Source organism: Gambusia affinis, linkage group LG07 (assembly GCF_019740435.1).
Source record: "Gambusia affinis linkage group LG07, SWU_Gaff_1.0, whole genome shotgun sequence".
Classification (NCBI taxonomy): domain Eukaryota; kingdom Metazoa; phylum Chordata; class Actinopteri; order Cyprinodontiformes; family Poeciliidae; genus Gambusia; species Gambusia affinis.
The window spans coordinates 15,639,156-15,661,647 of NC_057874.1; the positions used below are offsets into that span (position 1 = coordinate 15,639,156).

Consider the following 22,492-nt stretch of genomic DNA (forward strand, 5'->3'; position numbering starts at 1 on the left):
CCGGTTTGGTGTGAGTCCTGTTTTTTGGTTGGTGGAGTTTGTTGTCAAGTTCCCATCTAATTGGTCGGATCAGGTGCTCGTAACAAAATCGCCGCCCCGTCAAACAGGGGTGTGTCTTTACGTCAGAGGTAACGAAGAGGTAAACAACTTTGACCGCGTGAGGTTTAAAGCAACATGGGTACATCGCTGATCTCTGAATCAGTGACAGATCTAAAGCGCGGATTACCGTGCTCACGCTGCCAGCGGTACTGCTGCTTTGTAGGTCGAAATGAACAGTTTCAATCAGTCTTTGTGCGTTCACATGCAGCAGAGCGGAGTGTCTTTGTTTCCATTTGCATCCGCTTTGGAAATTCAGAAAACCTTATTGCAACAGCAATTGACATCACGCAGTTGAAACTTTAAGCACCAGAGATGCCGAGGTCCACAATTTGTATTTAATGTCTTATAAATATTTTTTCTTTCTCTTTTTTATTTTATTGTATTTGTGTGTGTGGGTGCGTGTGTAGGTGTGTGTGTGTGTGTGTGTGTGTGTGTGTGTGTGTGTGTGTGTGTGTGTGTGTGTGTGTGTGTGTGTGTGTGTGTGTGACAGTTTTAGATGTGTGCAGCTTGGCGTGCATATTGTAGGGGTGTGTCTTCTCCGCAGTACGGTGGTAGGCTGGATCCAGGCGATTCAGCCGCATGGCGATGCTGGTATGCATTTGCTTAGCATGAGGAAGGGCTGCATAGCTGACATTTAAATGAGATAAAAAGCGTTTTCTCGCCACCCTATGGGGTTTTGGTTACACAGTGTTTTTATTCGCACCTCGGATATATGGCTAAAATGAGGGTGCGTGTTTGTATGCTTGTGTGCGCTTGTGCGTGTGGGTGTGTGCGTGTGTGTGGGTGTGCGTGCGCATAGGCGCTTGATCATGCTGCAAATGAAGCGATTAAGATTCAGTGGGGGTGCCAGTGTTCCACTATTAGGTCTTTGTGTGTGTCGGTAGTATAACTAAAAACATGGTTTGCAAATTAATTAGTGAGTTTTACTCACTAATTCTGTGGTATTAGAACTGACAGCCTGGACTCTTTCTTACATATGTGAACACTTTCTCTTATATATTTTGGCACATGGTTTAAGCAATATGAATCAAGTGATATAAACAGCAGAACAAAGCTAAAGAACATACATTTTCTCCAGTTTTTCAGTAATTGAGAGAGGAATGCTTAAAATGACCAATAGGCATATTAGAGAAATATCAAAGGATTAGAATTCTGAAAAAGGGTTGCCCTGTTTGAATCTTAGACATTTAGTTTGAAGTGCTGCTAACATGAGAGTTTTACTATGCTAAGATTTAAACATCTGTCTGAGGCATTCAGGAAGAGGGTTGTAGAGCATATATGTCTGGAAATTTATAGAGGTCTCAAAAGAACCTAAAATCAGTCCATTTTCCCAGTATGCCCTGGTCTGGCCCTCCAAGCAAGTTCACAAATCATTAGCTCTTTGGTTACAAACGGAAAAAAAAAGCTGAAAATAAAACTAAAAGTAAAACACCTAAAATAGGTTGTTATTATAGCTTTTCACAAAGATGAAAAATTAGTAGGAAAACCTAGTTTTTTTGTGAAGGACCTGTTTGACTTTCCAGAAAGTGTCCTTTTCAACTGCTTCTTCATTCAACCACAGTGTAATCAAAATAGTTATAAAATAGGGGGATTTTACCAGTTTATAAGAGAGGTTTCTACATCTTCACCACTAGTTTCAGTCTTTCTAGTGAAGAGAAAACACAAATACCACTTTCATCTATTCATCCGGAGTGTGAGGGAATGCATATTATATACAGAGAACTTCTATACAGAGAACTGCTCACCACTGAGTATTCATAATAATTTTAACACAGTGCTATGCTCTGAGCTCATATCTCAGTGAGGACACCCAGAGTGAATAATGCAGCAAAAATCCCAAATCTGCGCTGATCACACCAAGGCTCTAAAGTCTCAAGTTGGTTTTAATGGGTCGCAATAAAGCAAATACTGCGTAATTGGACTGTAAAACCTTTCAAGCGTGTGCTTTTCCTTTTCTTGTACTTTGAAAAAAAAAGCACAATTTGTGCTTTTCCTTTTCTTCCTCCTTCTTTTTGTCATCCCCTTTCCTCAACACTGAGTACCAAGCCAGATTTTCTCTGACAGCAAGACAAATAGACTTAGGATTTAGACTGCTGCTATGAAAAACCCACACCATTGTCCAGTCCTTCAGCATCTGGCTGTATATGTACAATTTGGAGGTGTGTGCACTATTATTTTTGAGAGAGAACTTTATTTCTCATGAAACCCAGAGCATACTGATATATATGGACATTGTGTCTGAAAATGTTGCAGGTTTTGGTAATTTGGTTTGTGTGTATTTTTCTTTTCAGCTACTTTAGATCTTTTTTTATTGCAGGCAGAAAGTGATGGCAGCAGAAGCCAAAAGCATAAAGATTAATTACTTTAAGTGCTGGCTGCTTGGCATGGATGTAATTGGGGTGTGGTTTTTGGGCAAGCTTGGCCAAAGCTCCTTCAGACTCATGAATGACCCATCCACAGTGTGACTGGATCCCTCGCCATGAATGAACTACCACTGTATCTACAGGGCTACTCCATTTTGCATTCAGGACTCTTGATAATGCTCCATCATGATCTCATCAGGTTTGTGCATACCTAAAACAATATGGGATCTCTCACACAATGGAGAGGGCTCTGCATTCCTGATGCAAACTAGAAGATTTCTCCAAAACCTGGCAGGGAGTGTCTTCATTCTGTGCAATTTGGTAACTGACCGCAGAGTTCTTTCTTTGAGGTTTCAGAATTTTTAGTAAGTATAAATGAGCATGAGAAAACTGAAACTTGAAAGATCCCTTAACTGTGTTTATTGGCATAATTACCAATTATGCCAAAAATTGATAATTGTGATAATGTTGTTTCATGTAAAGAAACTCTCTTAATAAGATGCTTTATGAGCACAAAGCTTTTAAGTCTACACACTAAATTAAGATGATTTTTAATCAAAGAAAATCCATTCCATTTCCCTCTGCAGACCTACAAATATGCATGCATTTTATAACACAGTATGCATACCTAGAATGCAGCATTTTGTTTACCTGAACTAGGAGTTGAGGTGGTGTAAAAGGCAAAGCAAACTTAACCAACTATGGGTCTCTGCAGCATTTTCTCCCCCCTTTTACAATATAACCGGGCTTCCATGTGTGTGGCAGTAAGGTCATTGAAGGGGGCCTGAGAAGGTGAAGGTCAGATGTGCATCTAAAGTGTAAACACCATAAAGACCCCAGATAAGGAGGGAAGGGGGACATGTGAGGGAGGCCAGTCTAAACTGTGCACGCCCAAAAGAGCACAAAAACAAGCGCTGAATAGAACACGGACACAACTTTGAGACATACTGTATGTCTTTACCGCTTTGTGTTTTGAAAGAAAAATGACATTTTATACAAACAATTGTTTTGCTGCTGTATACTCTTATACAAATTACAAATTTAGCACCTGAGGGAGTTTAGATGCAATAAAACACGAGTTGCAGTCAATTAATTGGCTATAAACTGAATTAAAATTCACAAAGAAGCTACCTTAACTCATGAAATGGGCAGTATCTTTCCATTTGTCTTTGCACTAAAAACCTCAAGAGCTGCAGCGCAACCAGCTCTTCTGTTCTGCTCTCCAAACCCCCTTCTAGCAGAGCTTTTCCTCCAAAATGGCAAGAATTTTTACAACTAACATTCCCTCACTATTCTAGTCTCTTCCACATTAGACAGTTATGCGTTTTGTAACCGCTGGTTTGGACAAAGAGTACAGACTACTCAACAATTAGCCTCACACCATAAACCCCAAGGACACATGTGCAAAGTTCACTGTCAGTTACAGACCTGTTTACGCCAGCTTTGCATTCTATCTGCACCTCAGACGTAGCATGTTCTGAGGCTGTAAGCACCTTCAACAAGTCTCAAAATGCATTGTTTTTAACTGTTCATTCAAGTGCAAAAAGCTAATACCAAACTGTGTGAGTGTAATGCTCATGTTTGTGGGGAGTCGATTCTTGTCCTGTGGCTTGGCCTTTGTCCAAGTCTGGCACCAATTCTGGATCAAGCCGTTCTGAAAGGGGGGGGTGGAGGGGAAATGGGGGGATTATTTTGGCTCCACAGCACGCATGTCAGACATGCATCCTGGCCCAGCCATTTTGTGTCCTCAGATGCTCCAGTCTTTCACAGTGTTCTGGCCTGCTCTTTGGAAACCAAGAGAGTGGAAATCATAAATCAGAAACGACTGACCCACTAAAAGTATGGGAGTCAGTATTTGTGGCAATGGCGCAAAGACATAAATAACTGACACAGTAACGAAGCGCCCAGTGAAAATACAATCTACTGACAGGCGGATTTAACTGCGTGTTTTTACTGTGGTGTAAAACAACAGTACAGGATGCACAGAAACATCAACTAAAATATGTTGGTTTTCATGTTAAAACTACCCTTTAGAAAATTTGTACTTAAAGTATCATACTTATATCATACCAACTAAAGAATTTCAGATATAAACAAACAAGATAAATAAGATGTTACCATAGGAAAAATCGCTTTGCTAAAATATTCACTCCTCTCCACATTTTCTCATATTACAACCACAATCTCCAGTGAGAGACCCAAGCAAAGTGATGCATAATTTTAAAGTGAATGGAAAATGAGCAGGATGTAAACTAGAGTTCTTAGAGAAAATTAGTGAACAAATAACATCACAACGACCAACAGAGAAAACTAAACAGAAGCCAAAAGCCATATAAGGTCACAAAAGCTCTCTATTACAACACTACATATTACTGAACTATCCAAGCATCTGAAAAGTGAGGAGAGTGGCACAAGTACAAGACCAGGAGGACATGCCATATAAGCATTAATCCTTTTAAAGAAGCAGAAAACAGGCCCATAGCAACTCTGGAGGAGCTGCAAATAATCACAGCTCTGAGTCATGTGCACCTTAAGTCCAGCCTTAATGGAAAAGTAGCAAGAAGCCACACAAAGTCCTGTTTGGAGCTTGCAATTAGACATTGATTTGTTCTTGTTTTTTTAGATAACGCTACATTTAAAGTTATTTGGCTATTTGTGGAAAAGACACATGGATGTGGAATCATCATACGGTGGGAGACAAGGAATCTAGACTGAGTTGATGGGAATACAAAGCTAAGCGCAGAGTAAACCAGGAATAAAAATATTTTAGACGACTAGGCAGTATCAAGACTAGGCAGAGGTTCTATTTCCAGTAGGAGGTTGATTACAAAGAAGAAAGCCAGATGTATAATGGAACGTTTTTAATCAAACCATATTCATTTATTAAAATGGTCAAGTTAAAGGCCAGCTCTGAATCCAACTAGAATTTAGAGCAAAATTTTCGTCCACAAATGCTCTCCATCCAACGTGACTGAGCGTCAGAAAGCTCTAGATGTGAAAAGCTGACAGAGATGTACTCTAAAACTTGCATTTTCACTCCACTTTCCAGCCAAGCTCTCTTTTGTGTTAGTCCGCCACATGAAACTCTAAAGTCTCAATTATTGTTTGTGATTTGTAATGTTTTCAAAATGTGGACAAGTACAAGGGCTCTTTTGTCCGGATAATGCTGTGAAAGAAGTGTTGCTCCAGCTAAACAGGAAGGTAATAAAACCTGAGATGGACAGCTCTGTGGTGGTCTGAAGACAATTAACCACCCCAGTTAGTACAGCTGCATTTCACAAGAATCTGCTTTTAAAAAAAAATCACCTCTTTGTTCAGGATCCAGTGCTTCAAAGAGCATCCGATTCTGAACGCACCCAAAGGCATCTTTGTTAAGACTTGGAGGGAATGTGATGATGGGCTGGGAAACCTCTTAAAGGACTTTTTGCCTTTTCTGTTTGGTGACGTAACATGAATGTATGGTATGTCTATGAAACTCAGGATATCCTGCTTGAGGGACTGCCACCCTGTTCTACTTATATCTGTCATCATGAGATGCTTCAGGCCACTGGCCAAGACCCACACAGACTCACTTCCCCTGGGCAATCTGCACTTTGTATTGAGTGTTAAATCGCTATCATCTTATCTCAGTGAGGCATCTCTCTCTCACTCTCTCTATATCTTTTTCTATCTGTCGTTGGCAAAAGGAGCAACTACTATCCAGCTGAGAATGTCGTAGGCCAACAACAAAGCATTGACAAATCCCCCTCACCATCAGGTACCATCTTAGCACCACTATCTGCAGCTCAACGCTGGACAAGCAGGTCCCTGCTGGTGAAGATGAGCGCTGTCTGCTCTCTCGTTATCAACATTTCACTTCAAACTAAAGCATGTGTCAGTTCTTACTGATCTCACCCCAGTCCACTGTGCAGCACAAAGCCAGTTTGATTAGTCTGAAAATGACGCTGCAGCCATCAAGATACTAGGAAGACAGGAAATCAGAGCATGCAGTGCATTGCAACAGTATCTAATAACCCTTGAACTTGTCTGAAATTTGTCTTGTTACGCCTAAACTGCCACATACTTTTGGTACATTTCATGTAACCCATCAATAAAAAATATTGGAATTGTAAAGGAGACAAGGGCACATGGTTCTCAATATATCTATATGCATAAAATCTGAAAAGTGTGCGATGCATTTGTATTCAGATGCCTTTACTTTGATGCCACTACATAAAACTCCACCAACTGTCTTCAAAAATCAGAGCCTTGTTGGAGAATGTTACCGAATGAATGGCCTCCTGGAGATAATATTTTCATAAGCATTTTCACAAAAGCATGTAAAAAAAATAAAAACAGTTTCAAGCCAGCGCAAAACATCTCTGATGACAGGATGAAGCAAAAGAGGATGACAGTGGGATACAGGAAATAACAAGGTCGAGGAGGAAACACACTGATCGATCTGATGGAAGTGGAGAGAGTCAGCAGTTTTAAGTCTCTTCGGATCAATATTACGCGGTGATGTAAACACGGAGGCTCACTATGGCTATAAACATGCCCACAATCCACCACATGTGTGGAACCTCGGGCTGTAGCAGCAGCGTTACAATGTGTGTAGCGCAAGACGCAGAATCCTGCTTGGTGAATCCATACGGCAGGCGATGTAAACAGCATGGGTCCTCAAAGGGAGTAAACAGCTAACGCTTGGGGGACATTTTCCAAGAGAGACAATCATGCAGTTCTCAACACATCCCAGCCACAAGCTTGGCAGTCCATAGTGCTTTGGAAAACATTATAAGTTTCAGAACAGTAGTGGTGCTCCACATCTGCATTTTTCTGCCTACACAAATATAGTAGTAGTTGTTTTTTTGTCTGTCACATAGCCTAAAGCACTAAGAGGTCAGGAGGTTTGCGCCAATGGATTTCTTTTTCTTGTCTTCAAAAACACTAAAAATCTATCCAGGCACTTGTGACAAAGGCCTTAAAGATTGTTGAAGTTCCTCTCATACTTTAGCATTAAAGAAATTCTTTTGGACTACACCTGGAAGATCAAAGGTTAGTTGCCTTAATTTTCTCATAACGTCACAAGACAAATTTAATTATTAGACTCTGGAAAAGGGGAGTATATGAATAGCTACTATATATAATTATCTAGTTCATTAATGTGGTGAGACAGTCGCAGACAGAGAAATTCTCCAGATTCTTAGAGGACCTTTCTGTTTCTGCAAAATGGAAACGTTACTGCTTACAACCCATTCTACTGTAGTGTTTACAGCTCCCTCTAGTGGATGTATGCATAGAATATATAATCACACAAATGCTGCTCCCTCCAAAAAACGTGCATCATAAAATTTTATGACTTTTTAAACTTATGACTACCTATCAGTTAAAAAAAAAAAATTCCAGCAAGTACAAATAATTATTTTAAACTGCTGTTTCCAAGCAACTGAAGATTAAAAAGCATAACATGTTTGGCACAAACAGAGAAGTTTGTTCTTTTAACAGTGGTGATAAAACGTGTACAAAGTTGCTTCTGGCAAGAACGTTTTGTACTTTACATCAACTCTAGTACAGAAGTTTTGGAAGTCCTCATATGTTCCTTCTTCTCCATCACTCATACATAATGGTTGTCTGACACCACATAAAAAGGGTCCTGCCCAGACACAGTCTCAACAACAAGCTCCAAGACCAGAATGATGTCAATTTGTATTTTCACCCAGGAGTGAGAGAATGAATTTCTCTGGTCTTGTGGAGAATGTAGAAGCCTTTGCGAAGTATCACCCAGGTTCCCACACAGTCTGGAACAGTCTATTTGCAATTATTGCAATTCATATTTGTGAAAATGAAATGCAATAATCGAACTGAGAACTGTGGATATTGCGCATTGGTCTAAAACAGTCCGGACTTTTGACAAGATGAATGTGCGGGATTTTTAAAAAGCATGATAATATGATTCATTACCACAAAATAGAGGGATCAGACTTTCAGAAAAATCTAAAGGTTAAATATAGTAATAATCTAAAATAGTTTATCTAAAAGTGACAGCAATAAAACAATACACTTATTATCTGTCAATAATGGCTTTCTTTTTGACATTTTTTGCTGACATTTTTTGTCCTGTTGACATCCTCTCATCTGCGGGATATCTGCTGCCCTACCAGACTGGCCATGGGCTGTTTCTCTGATGGAATGAAAAACGATCTGTAAAATGCCTCAAGTTTGGGATAGTTTTTTATAATCTAGCCTTGCTTTAAACAATTTAATAACAAAAAAAAAAAAAACCAAAAAAAACAAAACGAAAAAAAAAAACACAAAAACGAAAAACTGTTGAAAGCAGTTTGTCCTTTTCCTTTCATTTCGCAATTATCACAAAAACACGTTGAAGATTTTGGTTTTAACGTGATACAATTTGAAGACGTTCAAAGGCTGAATACAAGCACCACTGATACGTTACATAAGTCATACTTTTATTTTGAAAGGCTCGTTTTTATTCTGGTAAACTGAACAGAAACTAATGAAAATCAAAGGTAACTGAAGGAGATTGCTGATAATTATTTAACGCGACTCTTTAGTATTGCTTTAGTATTGCATTGATTATGTCTACAGTAGTCAATACAAAGACCTAAACCTCTTTTTGCATGCGTGTAGCAGACATGTGGATGTCACACATTCCCGGCGGAAGCCGTTTTTACATATCAATTTTGAAGCGAGGTGCTAGCCGAGCTAGCATAAGTTAGCTAACAGATAATTTAAAAAAGAGCTTCCGAATCGTCAACATATGCAATGTTTGATTATCTGTGGAGACGTTAACAACGGCCCCATTATTTATATTACAATATGAGATGCGAGTGCACGCAGTTGGTCCCATGGTGTAATGGTTAGCACTCTGGACTTTGAATCCAGCGATCCGAGTTCAAATCTCGGTGGGACCTCGTCTTTTTATCCCCATTCGGAAAGAGAATGTCCGACCAACAAATGTAGGTAAAGCACCCCAATATTGTACTCATTGAAGAGGATCACTACTTCCGCTTATTTTTGCTCAAGTAAAGCTAAAACGTAGCCTTCTAAGTAAGCACACAAGAGTAAAAGAAGTAATTTAAAAATGCATTTCAAGTCCTGAATAATTGATTTAATATTTAAAAATGATGCCATCAGACAAAAATATAAAGGTATGTGGAAATTCTGGTATTTCAAAGAATATAATGAAACAGAAATTACAGATAACAGCTAGTCTCATTCAATGCAAATAAACAGCAATGAGGTTGAAGAAACACTTTTCCAAAAAGGTTTATATTTCTTCAACATAAAATTTATGAAACCAATACTTACTGTAGGTAGGCCTAATGTACACATGTGAAAACAGGAAAAAAGTACCTCCAGTACTTACAATATATAGTGTTTACGTGTCTTCAGTTGACCTCCAAGTGGCACAGCAGGCTGAACAGAACAAAGCTTGTGTACAAACAAGAAGTCTTACTACCATAGTACCATATGTCTGTGTCTCACATATTTGGTTAAAACAAGAGAGTTTTTCATTAAGAACAATCTTGTTACTCAGAAAATAGATTCTCCTGAATTTTTACTCAAGTAAGAGCAGTGATGGATCATAATAATATTCCTCTGGTGAAAACAAAAAGCATGGGAAGTAAAATGATTCCGAAGAGTATTTTTTCCCCAAAAGTTTCTCAAGTAAATGTAACTCGGTGAATGTAACCAGCCAACCATTAATGTGAAAGGTTGGACTGTGAAAAATGTCCCATTCTGGAGTATAGAAGGGAAAAACGTGATGGCAAATTGAAAAGTAGTAAAATGGTACACAGGAATGATTAAACACACATCTCTATTTGCATTTAGGACCTTGGTTTAATATTCTGGTCAAATGTGACACATCATCCCTTCATTCTTTTTAACACGTCAAATACCTAAAATATATTACTTTTTAACATACACATCCCATATGAAAATAAGGATCATATTGTCAGTCATATAAAAGTACCAAAGAGATACATGTAGAAAATAAGGAAAAAATGATTAAAGCAGAACTTTGGCTTTACATTGCATTTCTCTCCACAGCAATGCATTCCTCAACATGGTTCTTTCATGAATATATATGTATATAAAAATCAAGAGAGATAGCTGTCAAATTTGTCTATTTCACTCTAACTGCAGCTATTTTATCTTATTTATTTTCATCTCACACAAATGTGTTGCCTTATTTTTCTGAGTTTTATTGAAGGGGTTTGCTGCTGATTTTTCAAAGTTAGCTAATTCAGATCTAAATGTCTTATATCTATTTCCTAAAACTAATGGCATGTATTCCAGAAGCGACCCTTTTATAAAATACATTTATACATAAATATCACATAAGTTATATCAGATTGTGTTTAGGATAGAAATAAAATGCATCTTAGATCTGATCAGGGTTAAAAAGCTGTCAATGCAATTGCAGTATTATATTCAATTACATGCTTTTTTCTGTGTGCTAACTGTGTTTAAAGATGAATAATTTGTATGTAGTCAAAAATATGTTTTAGTGTGAAGGATTTAATTGTTCTAGGATTTTCTGAGACTTATGCTTCTACAAAGTCCTTTCTTTAAAAATAACCAGAATATTCGCTTTAAATCACTTACGCTTCTCTGTCTTGCATTACATTCAGAAAACATCTGCATTTGTACCACTTTGCCTTTTGAAAGTGAAACTTACTTTTCTACCACATTGTTCACATTCATAAACCTCTTTCTGTATAGCGTTAAAATTCTATGTTTAGGTAAATATATGTGGTAAATAGGTTGTCTTTGATGTGATTTTTGTATTTAGTTCTACACCATATGCAGTGCCTGAAACACAGTGAAGATATAAAAGAGAAAACAAAATCACACAAACACTCTAAAAGAACAAAAAAGAAAAACAACTCATGTTTCAATCTCATTTGGCAAGGTTAGGCCAATCTTTGGCTTTTTAAACAACTCCTATACGACTTCCTGCTCTGCAAGTTAACTTCAAAACAAGACAAGACATCCTGCAAAAAAAACCCATTCTATAAAATTGGATTGTGATACAAAAACAGTCACACGACATTGCACAAAAGTGCTAACTGCAAAAAGGCAAAGAAAAATATAACTTTTGAAAAAAAACCCACTTATTTAAAAATGTGTCAAAAGCACCTTGTGATGCTTAAATAGTGCATAATTTCCAATAACTCTGCTCCTCATCTTCGTAGCTGTGGTCCTAGCATGACTTTGTTGATGAAGTTGACGATTGCCACAGCTGGCTGCTCAGGATCCATCTCAGCAAACAGGTGACACACATTCTCTGTTGTTGTCCCAGTCCGTCTCGCCACAAAGCCGAACATCCTGCAAAAGAGAGGGGTCACCAAACCGCTCTGCTGTGCATCTGTATGGGCTTTTTTACCTCCAACGTGAGACCACCTAAGTCAGAAAATGTAGGTACGGGCTACTTTGGAAACCCATGTTTTATTTTTTGCAATCCGCATAACATTATCTGTAAGTGTTTTCTACACACGCTCTGGGAAAAAATGGGGAGCCCACTGCACTGAACCCCATTGAAAACCTTATGGTTATTCCACCAAATATTTATTTCTGAACTCTTCCTGGGTTAATATATTAGTATTGTTGTTTCTAAATAAATACGAACTTGTTTTTTTTGCATAATGTGAAGTCTGACAGCACTGCATCTTCTTCGTTCCTTTGACCATTTCTCATCTTCTACAAATAAAAGCTAAACTGTTGCTTGGAATTTCAGAGACATGTTTTCAGTAGTTCATAAAATAAATAAAAAAAACAATGTTCATTTTACTCAAATATATACCTATAAAAAGTAAAATCAGAGGAACCGAGCATTTTAAGTGGTCTCTTAATTTTTTCTAGCGTTGTATATAGTCTTAATAAACCATTGATTTATCATCGGTTTTACTTTCTTTTAATGTTATTTTGTTTTGACTATTCCTGTCTCTATTTTGTTACAGGGACTTTACTTGATTTGCTTTATCTATTGGTAAAAAACAGAACAGTCAAAAGTGTGTTTTAATTAGAATAATATTTATAGTCCTATAAATATTGTCCTGACAAAAAGGGAAATTGTTAAACAACTGATATGTATTTTTCAGCTTTGTGTTTTCACACTTTAGCGGTTTAATTTTAAAGAGTGCTTATATACTTAGCATATCAAGAGAAATGTATGTCTTCTTGGAATGGTGAGCCATTAATTATTTGAATATTCTGTATACACTATCCCCTTTGATGAGGCATTTCAAATTACTTCAAAGTAAAATAACAAATGCATACTATTGTGAGTAAGTTTTGCTGTTATAAATGCAAATACATGCTTTCACACACAGATTTTGTTTCCCTCGTCTGTCTAACTGATAGAAAACAACATTTATTTTCAGAATTGATTGAAGCAAAAAGACATGCAAAACTTACAAACACAGACTGCAACAGCAAAACACAAAACAACAACAACAACAACAAAAAAAACCCACACAACATAACACAAGCACTTACTTGCTTGATGTGCTATCAGAATTAGTCCACCTGAAGCAAGGACACACAGGGACACAGACAAAACATCCAGGTACATGAAAAACACAAAAAAGAAGGCAGTTTCTAAAAGCACTTGTTAGAATTTAGAGTTTATGTACGTATATTTCATAGTGAAACCACAGAAAAGCCGCTCGAAAGTAGATTTTGTTTTTGTAAAATTTAAATTATACAGAAAGCATCTTTTACATCAGCAGCAAGGGCACTTTTGTTATGACATTCATTAAAGACAGCAGACGTAAACAACTGCATATAGAGATGCGATCTGATACCTGTTTTGTTTTCACAAAATGCAGTGGCAGTGTGTGTTTGCTTTTTCAAACCTCTGATTTTGTGGGTCCAGACTGCTGAAAGTGACACTGCTGATTGGGTAATGCCGCCTAAAGAATACTCTGCACAGACAACAAAGAAAACATGACAAGTCTCTTTTTGGCATTTGCATCAGGATTATGTGTGTTTGCTAGGGATGTCTTCATTGGAATTCAAAGAATTAGAATGTAGTATCAATCTCGGAGGCAAAAACATTTTATCAGGACAGCTTGTCATGACACATGTCTTAGATTTCTTTGCTGGTTTTTAATCAAACTGATAATGTGAAAAGTTTTCACTATGTAAAAAGTACCTTCTTTTACTGTCAGTCAGGGTGATCCCTTGTGAAGACACTTTGAAGTGGACCACTGTTGGAACTGGGCGTGGATTTAGAGCCTTTGTACACTTGATCGCCTTGGAAACAGCCTCTGGCCCAGTTAACGACTCTGTTTCCACCGAATTCAGGTAGAGCACGTTGCATGCTTAATCAGTGTAAAAATGCAAATGATATACGTGAGGTCAAACATACATCTTGAGCAGTTTTAGATGTACGAAGACAAAACACTCAGACTCCAACGTGCAATGAATAAGTCTATATTGTACCTGCTCCTTGTTTAAGGAGGTCAGCAGCAGTACTAGTATTTGTTGCACTTTGCATCTCTTGAAGGTCCCCAACCAAATCTGAAATATGGTAGACTGTAGCTACTTTACCAAAAACAAATTGTTGCATCATTCATAGCAGATTTATGAAATATACCTAGATTTGTGCTTGAAAATACTACCTTTGTCTGGGATGCGGAGGGCACATGGCAGAGAGATGGGAGTTATTGAATGTTGGTACACTAGAGCAGATAGGCTTCCTGAGACAAAGGGAGAAGAACAAAAGAAACAAACAGCTTTCACAGCAGTGAAAGATCTGAAGAGATTAAAACAATGAATACAGGCAGCTCGATGGGGCACTAATTAAATAACAACACCTAAAGGCTTATAGGTTTAACTAATCAGCTTTATGGCTAATAAAGAAACAGAATATGTTAAGCATAATACAGTCAGATCTACAAAATAACTGACCGAAGTAGGACTCATTCTGACAGCCCTTGATCTTCACTCCCCGTGGCCCTGTCTCGATGAGGAAGTGTCTTACCAGCTGTTCCACAGGGTCCCCTGTGAAACAAGAGAAAAAGAGGAAAAAATAAGACAGACTGTCATGCTGTCAGGAGTGTGTGTGGTATTCACCAGCTAGATCAACTTCAGACCTGTCTGATATACACTATTGTAAGGGACAAGAAGAAATGGACTGACAAAAACAGGTCATGCAGCATGATGTTATCATGAATAAATTAGATGTCAAAAAGGACGTGCAACTTCTCTCTCACTCTCTTGTTAGTTTTAGTCTAGTCATCCATCCCTTGTCTTCTGCCTATCTGAGTCCAGCCCTACAAAGGCTTAAACCAGCTGCTTATAATCTGGATATTGTTCTTTGGGTAGATGACGTTTTCAGCAAAGACAGACCAATAGACTTTATGTGTAATTATATAAAGTAGAGAAATACATGCATACTTAATGTGCAAAGAAAGTGTGGAAAGAGTACCTTTGTTTCCAGTGATGTTGGCATTGGGAGGAGGAGTGGCCACCTTAAGAGCGAGGCCATAAGCCCCCTGGAATGAGTTACTGTCTCTAATGAGGAAAGCCCCTGGCTCCTTGTCCTTCAACACAGCTATGGCTGTCGTAGAAAAGACAAATCAGTGACCTGGTAAACTTTTTCCTTACCACACTATTTATAGGTTCTTTGAAAATAGTACTTTCTCTGATCTTTGTGATCCTTACCTTGGTCTCTGGAGATGCCTGGTTTGTACCAATATTTGGAGCTGTCCTGAACAAACTTAGAATTGACCCTTGTCTCTGCCTCTTCTACGTAGATGTGTTGTGTCGATTCCCTTCTTTGCTCTCCCACAGCAGGAGAAAAGGTAACATGGTGCACTGGTGAAGGACACGAGGAAGTGTGGAGTAAAGCAATATGTCCATTTGGGGATACTGCTGTGGAGGAAAATCGTTTTTTCTCGGGAAGTGGTGGTTGGATGGCGGGGATTGTTACGGCAGTGTACCCAGTGTATGGCACATGAGGAACATTTAGCAATGAGTAATAGTAGGAGGCAAGGGGAAAGGTGGGTGTATGGTATCCATCTGGCACAGGTGAAGGGGGTTTAGTGTCTGCTGAGATGTCTTGGTCTGGGATAAGTCTTTGTCCTGCTTTGTCATTAGCAGAGCTGAAGTGCTGAGGAGAAGACTGTTTATCTGGAGAGCCGATGGGAATATAAGAGGTAGGAGAGGAAAGACTAGAACTTAGATTGTTAGAGGGATTCATGTTCAAGCTTTTATTGCAGTCAGATGAAAGATTTACTGGAAGGGCAGTCCCATTGAGTTGAACTTGAACTGGAGGGATGATGACAGTGGCATAGTTTGAAATGTTTGATTTGGTCTTTTCATCCGAACTTCCTTTGATCTCAGCAACTGCAAGCTCATTATCACCTTTCAGAAAAGGTTCTGTTGATGTTTTTGAAGTATTTGAAGATATCGTTGAATTCTGGGTTTGTTCGTTTGATAGTGGTGGGACAGGTTTGCTTGTATTTGGGTCAGACTCCAAATGGGTCTCAGCCTCAAGGTTTTGAATGGCGCTATCAGCATTTGCACTAATAAAAAAGCAAAATATGGGACAAATTGAGCATTTATACATATCTAAAGACATGGAACTTCATTACCAGTGTCAGAAAATATCTAAACAAAAGATTTACCAACCTGTCTTCTGTGTGAGTTGGGCTGCTGCTGCCAATAACTGTGTAGTCATGATCAGAGTCCCCTCCAGGGGTGCTTGACTGACAGCGAACATCAGATTTACTCTCTGAGTCTTGAGGTATATCATCTTCTGCAACAGTCTTTGCTTTTTCCACTTTGACAGGAGAGATTTTAAATTGTGAAACACATGAAATATAGAAAATACTACTAGAACCAACAATGCAGGCTAAATTCAATAGAAAGATATCAAACTCCTAACAATTAAATATTCACCTTTGTGCTGCTCAGTGTGTGACTGCTCTCTGAATCCCAAAGGAATATCAGGCAGCCTTCCCCTTCCTGGAGATGGGCTACTTGCTGGCATAGGTGATGCTGATCCAGAGTGATATCCTGAGGCATAACCCCGGCTTTCAGATGGAGAAGACTGATAGGGAGCACAGGGGCATGAGTGTCGGGGCTGTAGAGGGGTGTGGTACCCACTGCTGGCTCCATCCCTTACATCCATCAAAGACTGAGGAGTGGGGTAGTTTTGATCCTGTGCAATAGCAAATCTAGGCTGCTCTAGGTTTGAGACCTGGTCCAAAGTAGGATGGTAGAGATGAAATGCCGGCAGCGGTGACTTGCATTGCCAGAGTTCTGCTTCTCTTGTCAGCTCCCATGACCTTTCTGTTTCCCAAAGTAGAGGTGCCTCTCTTGGTCGTTGTACCCCTGCTCCTTTTGGCCAGTGTGTGTTTTCAGCTTGGTCTGAGTGCAGTTGTTGAAACACTTTAGCTGAAGTTGCTGGATGTTCTCGCCTGCTGGAGCAGTCCTGACAGTGGCAATAGGAGGAAGATTTGGGTGAACTGACGAAAACTTCTCTGTAAGGGCTTCCAGGCTGTGGTTGGAGGGAGGGGTGAGAGCTTGATCCATGGTCGGGATAGTGTAAGAGGTGACATTCCTCTCCAGGGTAGCATCTGTTTGAAGCAGGCAAAGTGTGACTGTGATCGAGGGCATGTTCTGGGGTTGTGTAAGGGTAGCATGACCTGTTGAGGCAGGGCAGGGATGGAGGATGGATTGGACGGTCCCATGTTAACTCAGCTACAGGATGAGTGCTATGGCGATGGCAGAGCTCCATAATGGCTGAATGGGGAGGAGGAGACATAGATTTGGAGGGTAGGGCTGGCAGTGTTTGGCTTTTTGGATGCTTTTTAATGCTGTTACAATGTCCAACAAATCGACCACCAGGAAGACAGAGATCTCTGTCCCTCTCCCACCCTGTATCAGTACATCTTGTAGCTGCTTGACCACAGCAGGACTGCTCTTGTCTCATAACACCTGGACTTGAAGGGTCTCCATCATCCAAAATTGCTGTTTCTCTATCCCTCTCTCTCTGTCTCCTCTTCTCCTTTGCCTTATCTTCCACATCTTCTTTCCTCAGTGGGCACTCAGGGTCTTCTCTCTCAGAACAGTTAATCGACAGAGATGTTTCACTCAGTTGGTCTGAAGAGACTGCAGAGCCTCTGGGACTACAACTGAATGTGAATGGTTGTGGTCCGGAGGCAGACTGGGTCTGGGGTTTCACAGTTGGGCTGCTAGTAAGGCATCCATTTGGCGAAGCAGCTGAGGAAGTTGCACCTGGTCCACGTCGCTTCCTCACTTGTGCATACAAGCTGCCGTCTAAAGGGCCTCTTGTGTGAGCGATATCTGATGGAATGGTAAAGACAAACATAACTTATGTTACCTTTGATTTTTATATCAGGTTTTGAGTCTGTTACAGTTTGAATGTTTCTTACTTTCCATGCTGTCTTCATGGTGAAGATTTAAGTTTTCATAGGAATCCCATTTGACCACTGGGTCTGACGTTTTGTAGTCTACTTTAACATAAGAGTCGTTTTTGCTGTATTCTCGACCTTTTAAAGCATATTTATTGAAAAAAAGTGAAACACAAACCACAATTTAATATACAAATATGTGTAGTAATAGACAGAAAGATGAAAATACCTTTGAGTTTTTCTGGACTGTTTGCGAAGATTAACTCCACTGTAGCATCTGGAGGGAATCTGTCATCTGCAGAAAGATGAGAACAAAGACGGAGACTAAAATATCCAGAGCATAACCGCAGAGAGTGAGAGAAATGTCAACCAGAGGGTGAGATCTATGAAGCAGAAAAAACAAACTTAATAAATAAATAAATGCTGCTTTTACTCTTTTTAGAATAGAAACAGAAAGAGCGGAAAGAATGAGAACGGTTTTAATAAATACAGGAGAACACATGAGTGACACCTATCATCTGAAACAAGCTTTGTTTTTGAAATTGAAGTCTCACTGTGGGCAATATTATTCTATAAATCATACTATATACATGTTCTGCATACAACACTGAGGGACTTCTATGACACTGCGACTAAAAGGTTCCAAGTGTAAGCATTTCTGTCAACTAAGCTGACATCATTGTTTGCTATTTGCTTTAGGGTACACTCTAACACTACAATGGTCAGAGGAGAAAGTGGCTCTTGATTCATGTCATCAAGTTAGCAGCACAATTGCACAACAGGACTGCTATTTGTTCATTTGTAATATGTATCAAAACATTTTAGTGTTGCAGAGATGCTGAATATTCTTAGCATGCTCCTGGGAGCATCTCTTATACCTGTGCAGGCCAGGTCTAGTTCCGTCTTTCCAAACCACAGCTGTGCTCCGTGAACTGTGCAGGTGTGGAACTGGACTCTGAACACAACCTCCCTCTCAGCTGCTCGGCTCCGTCGGTGGTAGCACTTCACCTAAAGATAAGATAAGATAAGATAAGATTTATTTGTCATTGTCATCAACAGATTACAACGAGATTGAGACCGTGCTTGACTCGAGTTACAGTGCAGGTTATATACACATACACAACACACAATATAAATATACATACATAAAAAGATAAAGAAACAAACAGCACAAAACAAGAAATAGATAGACATAAGGAGGCAGGAGAGCAGAAATTGAGGATAATTTCAGGTGGAAAATCTCAAATTTAAAATATGTCAGTTTAAATGAGGTATACTTATTGTTTTAGGTGGCTGCTGCTGCTGTAATGTTTTAACCCACTCAGTGAGACATGCTGGAGGATTCTAGATGTATCCTGTGTACAGGTCCATCCATCCTCCCATCAGCTTCCTTCTCAATGCTCGAGAAAACATCTCACAGCACTGCGTGTTTACCGCTGTGTTTCAGTATTGATGGGGTGTGTTCAGGGAGATGTGCATTGTTATTTGCAATATTATTGTTCACCACACATAGTGTTGAGAAAGAAGGCCAAAAGGTAACATCTTAGTCTCATTCAACCAGAGCAACTTCTTAGACAAACTCTCTTTAGTAATCCAATTACTTTTCTTAGATCAAACTGAATTTTATTTGGAGCTTACTGAGTAAATGGGGGTAGAATATAAATATAATACAAAACACCTTTTCACATTTTTAATTGTTGAAGCATTTGAAAACAATCTATAACTTTCTTTCCACTTCACTAACATGCACTAATTTGTGTTGTTCTGTCTCGTAAAATCCCAATGGGATAAATTGAAGCTTGGATCTGTAACATTACAAAATATTTAAAAGCTCACGAGGCACTCATACTTTTTGTAAAGCATCATACGTACATGTGATTGCAAATGGGATTTAAATCAAGCAAAATTTTTGGGTTCAGTAAAAACAAAAAAGGATCTTAATCAGACAAAACTTACCATAATGTCACCCTTTAATAGTAGAGCTGGCTCCATAGTCACACACAGTTTTCTTGCTCTAGAGCTCTGAGGATCACTGTGAGCATGTGAAAATAACAAAAACAGGTAGATTTGGTTAAAACATACATAAAACAACATGTTTCAGAGGCATAAAACACAGGTAACCACTACTTTATTTAATGTAACCACAGACCAGGCTTCACTTAAACACAGACAGATACATGCAGAGTGAGCACCTGTTGAGGGGACTCAGGGAAGGAAAACATATTCACCCATAGGAGGTGAGAGGTCATTGAGATATTGCAAAAATACTTACTAGACTCCGGAGGTGTAAGCCAGTTGTAAGGACTGGTAAATTTTCAGAAAAGGATAAAAACCTGCAAGAAAAGTTGTGGGGAAAAACATTGCTGGGGAAGGCTTCACTTTGTTTTACATTTAAAACTTAAAACACTGTTTATTTATTGTTCTGCCCTTATAATAACAACAAAACTGCAGCAGAGCAGAAGCTGACCTCCTCCTGACTGGAAGTTTGGTAATGAGGGAACAAGGATCTGATGAAGGAACAGAGGACTGCTGTTCATTTTGATGGAACCCGACAGCAAGCTGCTGAAATAGTAGATGTACCTGTTAAAGAGAGATGATGTGAGACGAGAGCGAAAATGAGATTAGGAAGGCGATGTAATCTGCGGCGAATCATGAATGTCAGACCTGCTCTGAGAGGGCAGCAAGGAGGACGAAACTTTGTCTTCACAGAACTTCCTCATGGCCAACGTGGTGAGAGCCTGGTCTGCTCTGTGGACACAAGAAAAACAGCTGGTTTAAATAGAGGCAAACACGGAAAAAACAGTGTCGGTAAGGTGTGCTGATTAAAGTTACAAAGAGAACATCAAAAGAGATTGGAGATTGAAGGTGAGCATCTACATTCTGCTCACCATGCTAGCTGTCCAAATCTCAAGACCAGTAAAGATGATAAAGACAGTTTAAAAAGTAAAACTCTTTAGTTAGTTTATCTTTCTCTTTTAAAAACTCGTTTCAGAGTAAACTACACCTTACATACACAGTGTTATATCACCTCTGGTCCGAAGATTAATATCTATGACCACTCATGAAAGAAATCTAGAGAAATTTTAAATGCTGCTCTTATATCTTCTTACGTTAATGGGAAATCTGAACAGGGTCAAATCAGTGCCAGCAGGTCAAAGCTTTACAAAAACTGGAGAGTGCTTTAATTATGTGTCTCAGCAGCTTGTAATATTGCACATTACCCAGCTGATATCTTGCTGTAGTGCATGTAAGCTGCCACTATCACCCCTGTCTTTCCTTTGTTTCCCTGTGAGAGCAAAGACAAAAAGAGCAGCAAATTAGATTATTCACTCTCTTACGTCTTTCACAACATATTAGCCAAAGTGTCTTTGTGCTGCACCAACTTTGCAGTGGAGAACCACTACGTTGTGAGGGTCAGAGGTCAGCCACATCTCCATGGCCTTACAAATGGCACAAATCCTGTCCAGTGGAGGGGCGTGCAGATCAGGCCAAGCATAATCCTGCACCTGGGCGTCAGAGGAAGACTTATGTTTAGAATTATTACATATCTTTTTACTGATGCAAAACCAAGTATTACCAGCTCATAGAGTAACATAAATCAAATAAAAAGTATGTCACACAATTTTGTTATCCCTCAAACTTTTTAACAGTTTGTCTGGTTGCAGCTAAAACCTTCAAAATTCTTTAGTTAGATTTCAGTTTTGCGTGATTTTAAACTAGAAATAATATTTTTCATGGTTTCACAGTCTCTGCAGAATAAATTATGAAAAGGTTAGTGTACATATGTTGTCTCAAGACACCTTTTTGCTGAGTCATTCTGTTGAAGCGCTGGATGTTTGTTTAAGAGCAGTTCTACTAGAAAGAACATCTCCAACCCAGTCTCAAGTCTTTTGTTGACTCTAAAAGATTTTCCCTCAGTCTTCTCATCAGCTCTGACCGGCGTCCGGTCCATCCTGAGAACGGTGTGTTCAGGTTGTTGTGCAGTGTTGGTGCATTTGCCATCAGCCTCTTTTCTGCTTTTCTGAATAGTGTCCTCTGCCTTGAAACAATTCATTCATTTTCCTTCCACTGCACAAATATCCACAAACCTGTTGACACACCAGATCCTGTTTCTTGTGTCTTCACAAAACAGAATGCGATCACGTTCAGAGGCTATGTAAACTTCTGCGAGAACCTTTGCTGCTTAAATAGCACCTACCACCAAATTCAGGAGGAAATACTCTTACCTTGGGGTTAAGTCTGGTGATGTCATGTCTCTTTTCTGATAAATTCAGAAGCTAGATAAACCCAGAAGCATGTACAAATATCAGTAACTGGTCAGGGGTTAGCTCTTTCTTTCTTTATATCAGTAGATTAGACTAACCAGAAACTTGTCCTGGTGCTTAGATTTGAGCATGGATGCCACCTCCTGCAGGTTTTGCCGGTACCTCTGCTCCTCCAGGTCTGGCACGAAGAAGACAGAGATGATTCTCTCTGTGATGTAAGTGAGATCGAAGTCGTAGTGCCCCTCCATCACATGTTCCATCACCTCTTCAACGCCTTTCCTCCTGGAAAGATAGAAAATCCACTGTTAGAGGGCATCAGAAACAGACAAATCAATGACGTTTAAGTTCTAACATTGTTAAAACTAGACATTTT

The 22,492-nt window shown here is 39.2% G+C and overlaps 1 protein-coding gene and 1 non-coding gene across 5 annotated transcripts in view; one reads left to right on the forward strand and one right to left on the reverse strand.

Annotated features, from left to right (window-relative positions):
• The first annotated feature begins 9,301 nt into the window (after positions 1-9,301).
• trnaq-uug lies at positions 9,302-9,373 on the forward strand. Its single transcript has one exon. It is a non-coding gene; the product is annotated as a tRNA-Gln (tRNA).
• Positions 9,374-10,284: 911 nt separating this feature from the next.
• Positions 10,285-22,492, reverse strand: part of LOC122833769 (tensin-2-like) — a 32,491-nt gene continuing 20,283 nt past the window's right edge. For 3 of the 4 annotated variants that reach the window (XM_044121635.1, XM_044121633.1, XM_044121636.1), the window contains 22 exons: positions 22,218-22,401; positions 22,081-22,131; positions 21,238-21,360; positions 21,076-21,140; positions 20,519-20,602; positions 20,322-20,434; positions 20,127-20,187; positions 19,811-19,886; positions 18,733-18,862; positions 18,084-18,149; positions 17,876-17,992; positions 16,377-17,786; positions 16,107-16,257; positions 15,138-16,000; positions 14,902-15,033; positions 14,382-14,474; positions 14,093-14,170; positions 13,914-13,991; positions 13,624-13,792; positions 13,325-13,393; positions 12,966-12,995; positions 10,285-11,795 (listed from right to left, as the gene is read on the reverse strand). In XM_044121635.1, coding sequence (XP_043977570.1) covers positions 11,651-11,795; positions 12,966-12,995; positions 13,325-13,393; positions 13,624-13,792; positions 13,914-13,991; positions 14,093-14,170; positions 14,382-14,474; positions 14,902-15,033; positions 15,138-16,000; positions 16,107-16,257; positions 16,377-17,786; positions 17,876-17,992; positions 18,084-18,149; positions 18,733-18,862; positions 19,811-19,886; positions 20,127-20,187; positions 20,322-20,434; positions 20,519-20,602; positions 21,076-21,140; positions 21,238-21,360; positions 22,081-22,131; positions 22,218-22,401 — 4,288 coding nt within the window. In that variant the 3' untranslated portion in view covers positions 10,285-11,650. The remainder of the gene's footprint in view (positions 11,796-12,965; positions 12,996-13,324; positions 13,394-13,623; positions 13,793-13,913; positions 13,992-14,092; positions 14,171-14,381; positions 14,475-14,901; positions 15,034-15,137; positions 16,001-16,106; positions 16,258-16,376; positions 17,787-17,875; positions 17,993-18,083; positions 18,150-18,732; positions 18,863-19,810; positions 19,887-20,126; positions 20,188-20,321; positions 20,435-20,518; positions 20,603-21,075; positions 21,141-21,237; positions 21,361-22,080; positions 22,132-22,217; positions 22,402-22,492) is intronic. The other variant, XM_044121634.1, reaches the window with a different exon arrangement.